General features: G+C 42.9%; 1 protein-coding gene across 1 annotated transcript in view; it reads left to right on the top strand.

Annotated features, from left to right (window-relative positions):
* Positions 1-7,306, top strand: part of LOC106805659 (huntingtin-like) — a 61,270-nt gene that overhangs the window by 26,783 nt on the left and 27,181 nt on the right. Inside the window, exons 25-30 of the mRNA XM_014807352.1 lie at positions 3,756-3,979; positions 5,084-5,252; positions 5,931-6,052; positions 6,330-6,478; positions 6,706-6,845; positions 7,093-7,209. Coding sequence (XP_014662838.1) covers positions 3,756-3,979; positions 5,084-5,252; positions 5,931-6,052; positions 6,330-6,478; positions 6,706-6,845; positions 7,093-7,209 — 921 coding nt within the window. The remainder of the gene's footprint in view (positions 1-3,755; positions 3,980-5,083; positions 5,253-5,930; positions 6,053-6,329; positions 6,479-6,705; positions 6,846-7,092; positions 7,210-7,306) is intronic.

Here is a 7,306-nt window from a genome sequence, read left to right as displayed (position 1 = left end):
GTTTACAGCCCGGTGTTCACACATATGACATGATGGCACATCCTGCCCCTAACCCTACTGTGTTAGCAGTGTTCACATGTAAGACATGATGGCACACTCCTGCCCCCTAACCCTACTGTGTACAGCGTTCACATGGAAGACATGATGGCTATATCCTGCCCTAACCCTACTGTGTTACAGCATTCACATGTAAGACATGATGGTATATCCTGCCCCTAACCCTACTGTGTTACAGCATTCACATGTAAACATGATGGTATATCCTGCCCTAACCTACTTGTGTTACAGCGTTTCACATGTAAGACATGATGTTGATATCCTGCCCTAACCCTACTGTGTTACAGCATTCACATGTAAGACATGATGGTATATCCTGCCCCTAACCTACTGTGTTACAGCAGTCACACATATGACATGATGGTAATTCTGCCACCCTACGCCTACTGTGTTACAGCGTTCACATGTAAGACATGATGGTATATCCTGCCCCTAACCCTACTGTGTTACAGCAGTCACACATATGACATGATGGTACCTCCTGCCCCTACACCTACTGTGTTAAACAGCGTTCACATGTAAGACAATGATGGTTATCTGCCCCTAACCCTACTGTGTTACAGCGTTCACATGTAAGACATGATGGTATATCCTGCCCCTAACCCTACTGTGTTACAGCGTTCACATGTAAGACATGATGGTACATCCTGCCCCTAACTCTACTGTGTGTATCAAGCGTTCACACCTACGACATGATGGTATATGCCTGCCCCTAACCCTACTGTGTTTACAGCGTTCACATGTAAGACATGATGGTATATCCTGTCCCTAACCCTACTGTGTTACAGCGTTCACATGTAAAGACATGATGGTATTCCTGCCCCTAACCCTACTGTGTTTACAGTGTTCACATGTAAGACTGAGTGGTATATCCTGCCCCTAACCCTACTGTGTTACAGCGGTCACATGTAAGACATGATGGTACTATATCCTGCCCCTAACCCTACTGTGTTACAGCGTTCACACCTATGACATGATGGTATATCCTTCCCCTAACCCTACTGTGTTACAGCAGTCACATGTAAGACATGATGGTATATCCTGCCCTAACCCTACTGTGTTACAGCGTTTCACATGTAAAGACATGATGGTATTCCTGCCCCTAACCCTACTGTGTTACAGTGTTCACATGTAAGACATGATGGTACATCCTGCCCTACACCTACTGTGTTACAGCGTTCACATGTAAGACATGATGGTATATCCTGCCCTAAACTTACTGTGTAACAGCGTTCACATGTAAGACATGATGGTATATCCTGCCTCCCCCTAACCCTACTGTGTTACAGCGTTCACATGTAAGACATGATGGTATATCCTGCCCCTAATCCTACTGTGTTTACAGCATTCACAATGTAAGACATGATGGTATATCCTGCCCCTAACCCTACTGTGTTACAGTCGTTCACATGTAAGACATGATGGTATATCCTGCCCTAACCCTACTGTGTTTACAGCCGTTCACAGTAGACTGATGGTAATTCGCCCTACTACTGTGTTACAGCGTTCATACTATCGACAATGATGGTATATCTGCCCTAACCCTACTGTGTTACAGTGTTCACATGTAAGACTGATTGTATATCCTGCCCCTAACCCTACTGTTACAGCGTTCACATGTAAGACATGATGGTATATCCTGGCCCTAACCCTACTGTGTAACAGCGTTCACATGTAAGACATGATGGTATATCCTGCCCCTAACCTACTGTGTTACAGCGTTCACATTAAGACATGATGGTATATCGCTGCCCTAACCCTACTGTGTTACAGCTGCGTACATGTAGACATTGTTGTGTATATCCGGCCCTACCCTACTGTGTTACAGCGTTCACCATGTAAGACATGATGGTATATCCTGCCCCTAACGCTACTTGTGTACAGCGTTCACACCCGACATGATGTATATCCTGCCCTAACCCTACTGTGTTTACAGTGTTCACATGTAAGACATGATGGTATATCCTGCCCCTAACCCTACTGTGTAACAGGCGTTCACATGTAAGACATGATGGTATATCCTGCCCTAACCTCTATGTTAACAGCGTTCACATGTAAGACGATGAGTATATCTGCTGCCACTACTGTGTTACAGCGTCACATGTAAGGACATGATGGTATATCCTGCCCCTAACCCTACTGTGTTACAGCAGTCACATGTAAAGACATGTTGGTATATCCTGCCCCTAAACCCTACTCTGTAACGCGTTCACATGTAAGACATGATGGTATATCCTCCCTAACCCTACTGTTTACAGCGAGTCACACATATGACATGATGGTATATGCTGCCCCTAACCCTACTGTGTAACAGCGTTACATGTAAGACATGATGGTATATCCTGCCCCTAACCCTACTGTGTTACAGCGTTCACATGTAAGACATGATGGTATATCCTGCCCCTAAACTACTGTGTAACAGCGTTCACATGTAAGACATGATGGTATATCCTGCCCCTAACCCTACTGTGTTACAGTGTTCACATGTAAGACATGATGGTATATCCTGCCCCATACCCTACTGTGTTACAGCGTTTACACCTATGAACATGATGGTATATCCTGCCCTAACCCTACTGTGTTACAGCGTTCACATGTAAGACATGATGGTATATCCTGCCCTAACCTACTGTGTTACAGCAGTCACATATATGACATGATGGTATATGTGCCCCTAAACCTTACTGTGTTACAGCGTTCACATGTAAGACATGATGGCATATCCTGCCCCCTAACCCTACTGTCTTACAGCGTTCACATGTAAGACATGATGGTATATCCTGCCCCTAACCCTACTGTGTTACAGCGTTCACATGTAAGACATGATGGTATATCCTGCCCCTAACCCTACTGTGTTACAGCGTTCACATGTAAGACATGATGGTATATCCTGCCCCTAACCCTACTGTGTTACAGCGGTTCACATGTAAGACATGAGTGTATATCCTGCCCTAACCCTACTGTGTTTACAGCAGTTCACATGTAAGTAAGACATGATGGTATATCCTGCCCCCTAACCCTACTGTGTTACAGCGTTCACATGTAAGACATGATGGTATATCCTGCCCCTAACCCTACTGTGTTACAGCATTCACACATATGACATGATGGTATATCCTGCCCCTAACCCTACTGTGTTACAGCGTTCACACCTACGACATGATGGTATATCCTGCCCCTAACCCTACTGTGTTACAGCAGTCACACATATGACATGATGGTATATCCTGCCCCTAACCCTACTGTGTTACAGCGTTCACATGTAAGACATGATGGTATATCCTGCCCCCTAACCCTACTGTGTTACAGCGTTCACACCTATGACATGTTGGTATATCCTGCCCCTAACCATACTGTGTTACAGCGTTCACACCTATGGCATGAAGAGTATGCATAGTATGTAAACTTGTGATTTGGCACATGATGTGCCATGATGAATACATAGGTGGTATGGTGATACATCAGTAGCATGTTGCACTGACTTGAACTGATATGCATGCAGGTGGAATAGTATGTGAACCTATGATTTGGCATATAGACTGAGAATATTAATCACTTAATTAGATACTGGTCACACAAAAGTCATCTGGCATTGCCACGGAATTCCGTACCGGTATTGTTTAATTATCGGTTGCTTGGTTTAATTATTATGTTAATTAGCAGTGTTAATAGTAACTCGGCTCCATTTAAAATTGCAGCTGTTAAAAGCACTCTTCGGAACAAACCTGTCCAGTCAGTGGGAACCGAATCAGCAGGTGAGTGCTGGGGCGCGGCGGCCGGGCAAGGTGACGCGGCTGATGTCAACGGTCAAGCCCGGCCTCTACCATTGCTGCTTCACCGCTCCTGCTGCTCAATTCACTCAGGGAGTGCTGGCTTCGGGGCTACGATCGCCGATGCAGGGAGAGGAAAGTATATCCCCAGGGTGAGTACAAGTTATGGGCCACGCCACTCCTGCCCCATCCATACTGGCTGTAGCTGAAAGGGTTGCATTGTGCATTATTATTTACATTTATTATTTATTATATTATATATATATATATATATATATATATACAGTTGACCTTGCCTAAGTCGACATTGCACAAGTTGAAAAATCGAAGCTCCACAAAAGTCCTGATCTTTCCTTATATTTTTACTTTAATAAATCTTCGTCTAAGCCGAAATTCACAAATATCAAAGAAGAATTCTAGTCCCAATGGTTTCAAACTTGCATTAATTTCATCACACAAGTCGAAGTCGGAGGCTCTTTGTATTTACGAACATGTACAGTAATGAACGTGCCCGACGCGACTGAAACAATCAGAGCACTCCCCCCTCCACTCGTACTTCAATCAATGCCGCCCCAGCAGGCACGTGCGCAGCCACGATGTGCACAGCCACAGACATGGGTGTCGCGGGCTGCTGTGTAATTCTGACACAGTATGTACCTACTATCGACAGATAGGATAATGTTGCCCGATGGTAATCGTAACGGTGATTGTGATATGCAAGATGGTGGTGGTGGTGGTGGTGGAAGTGACGATAATCAATGATCATGAGTGATGACGACGGAGAATGATGGAGAATGACATGTATAAATGTATGGACAAGATAATGATTATTCTATTATTCCACGTAAGTGTTAACTCTCATGATTTGCATCATCAAAGCAAACACATGAACACACATTGCGATAAAGGCAACACTAGCGTGAAGTGTAATTGAAAACATCAATATCAACACAATACATGTCCACGTGACCACAAAGATACAATAGAAACATGCAGTTAGTGTAAGTCGAACAAAATTCGACTTCCACGGAAGTCGAAATCCAGTCACGTTGGATTCGACTTAAGCGAGGTCGACTGTATATATAATGTATTTTGTTATTTTAATTTAGTATTATTATTATAACTTTGTTGTTGTTATTGCAGTTTTTATGAGGGCTGTTGGTTGTAGGCATCAAGCATCTTTGTTAACTTGGCGACATAACACGGAGCCGCTTTACCTTTACCAGCATTAATTGCAAATAAACATTGACGTGCAGGTTTATTGGTTGGATGAGGCACAAGCTTGATAATAAAATGCCAACGATATTCAAGCCGGGAAACCGTGAGAAAGCTCCCATAGCATCCTACATTCGACTGTTTGAACCGCTAGTCATTAAGGCGTTGAAGCTTTACACGATTACAAGTTCGACTGACTTACAAGTACAGGTAATTGTTTCTCCTTAATGCTATACCTGTTGAGGGTTTACAAGCACTACACCGTATACCTTCTCTGTGCAAGAAGCATAAATAATGGCAAGTATAGGTTTGCTATAGCACAGAATTATCTTTCGTTGTCTATTGTCTGCTGGAGGTATGTAATAGCAAGCGTAGGTTCACTGTAGTATGGTAGTATTTGTCTGCGTGTGTCTTCTGCTCGAAGTAAGCAATAGTAGGAACAGGTTCACTATGAAGCAACAGTTTCTATCTGCATATATTGTCTGCTGTGAGGAATAGCTTGAAATTTTAGTTTGGTGTTTTTTTTATTTGTCATGTCCGTGAGAGACGTGTCTTTAGAGACACATTTACATTTTTTGCATGGTACCTTGCCACGTACAATAAAAATTAGATGAGAATTTTGCAAAATAAATTTAATGTTTTTTATTTATTTGTAACAATTTTGAAATAGATAAAGATTAATTTAGGTTTAAATTTACATGCATAATTTATGTAAATTTGGATTCTTTGTGAAGCAGTTTTCATATTGAAGCCTATGGAATAATTCACTTTATTTCCCCAAATTCATTATTTTATAGTTCGTTATGTTTTCTTGTAAACAAAACGACGACGTATATCAAGAAGCTGCCAGGTCAGTCAGTATATATATCGCCTGGCGTCGTGTTGCAGGTGTTAGATTTGCTCGCTCAGCTTGTGCAGCTACGCGTTAACTACTGCCTGCTCGACTCCGAACAGATCTTCATTGGATTCGTCATCAAGCAGTTTGAGTACATTGAGGAAGGGCAGATCATGTAAGGCACCAGCGCGGCCATCGCAGGCTAGTAAAGTGCAGTGTCTACTGCACGGAAATTCTAAAAAAACAAAATAAAAAAAAAAATAATTCACTACCGCAGCTGTGGTAATGTTTGAGTGCACAAAACCTTTCGGTTGTTGTGAGTGTAGTTCTCATCGGTAATCGCACCAAGATGTCTGTAATAAATGGGTAACGTTGGAATTAATTATTAGATGATATTGATATGTGTGTGTGACTAGCAGAGATGCTGAATGTATTTCTCACATCTGTTCTAGGAACAGTGACAAGCTGATTGCCCACATTTTTCACTTCCTGGTGCTGTTGTCGTATGAAAGATACCACTCCAAGACAATAATAGGCATGCCAAAAATCATTCAACTCTGTGATGGCCTAATGGCAAGTGGACAGGCACCAATAACTCATGGTAAGTCACCAACACATTTCCAGCAGAGTTGACGATGTGGCATTTCTCAAAGCGCTCTTAGTTGATAGTAAAGCAAAGAACCACTGCGAACGTAAAATCGTCTGTCACAGGCCACCATCAGTGTCATGGGTGGCATATGTCCCAAAGAAGCCCCCTTCACAGTCACAGTAAAGTGAAGAGCTATACATATCTTGTGGTTGAACAGCGATTCATTTTCTTTGCTGTAGCCATTCCAGCGCTGCAGCCGATCGTGGTTGATCTGTTCGCGGTGAGGGGAACTGTGAATAAAGCTGACATCGGCAAGGAGTTGGAGACGCAGAGGGAAGTTGTTGTGTCGATGCTCTTCAGATTGGTGCATTACCATCAGGTGAGCTTAACAACCCAGTAGTTTAGCTGTTAGTGTAAGTGTTGTAAGGTGAGTAGGGAGGTCCAACCAACACAGACAGGTGATAGATGTAAGGGAGAAATAACATTGTACATGTTCTTGGTGATATATATATATATATATATATATATACAGTGGCAGTGTGATCACACAGACGTCAACTGTCATAGTATACAGACAATGATTGACCATGTGACAACTACTATTAATGAGTGGCTTGTGTTTGCAGGTTCTGGATCTGTTTGTGTTAGTGCTGCAGCACTGTCACAAAGATGGCGAGGACAAGTGGAAGCGCCTATCCAGACAGATCGTCGATGTACTGCTGCCGGTGCTTACTAACTACGAGGTATGTGAAACACGTCACATGCGAAGTATCAACAAAATGCATCAACAGAAAGAGAATGCAGGGTCTCCAACTATTCCTCATTCTGAGGAATCATTAC

The sequence above is a fragment of the Priapulus caudatus genome, unplaced genomic scaffold (assembly GCF_000485595.1).
Source record: "Priapulus caudatus unplaced genomic scaffold, Priapulus_caudatus-5.0.1 Scaffold7, whole genome shotgun sequence".
Taxonomy (NCBI): domain Eukaryota; kingdom Metazoa; phylum Priapulida; class Priapulimorpha; order Priapulimorphida; family Priapulidae; genus Priapulus; species Priapulus caudatus.
The sequence above is the reverse complement of the archived record's forward strand: the minus strand, read 5'-3'. Positions and strand labels throughout refer to the sequence as shown.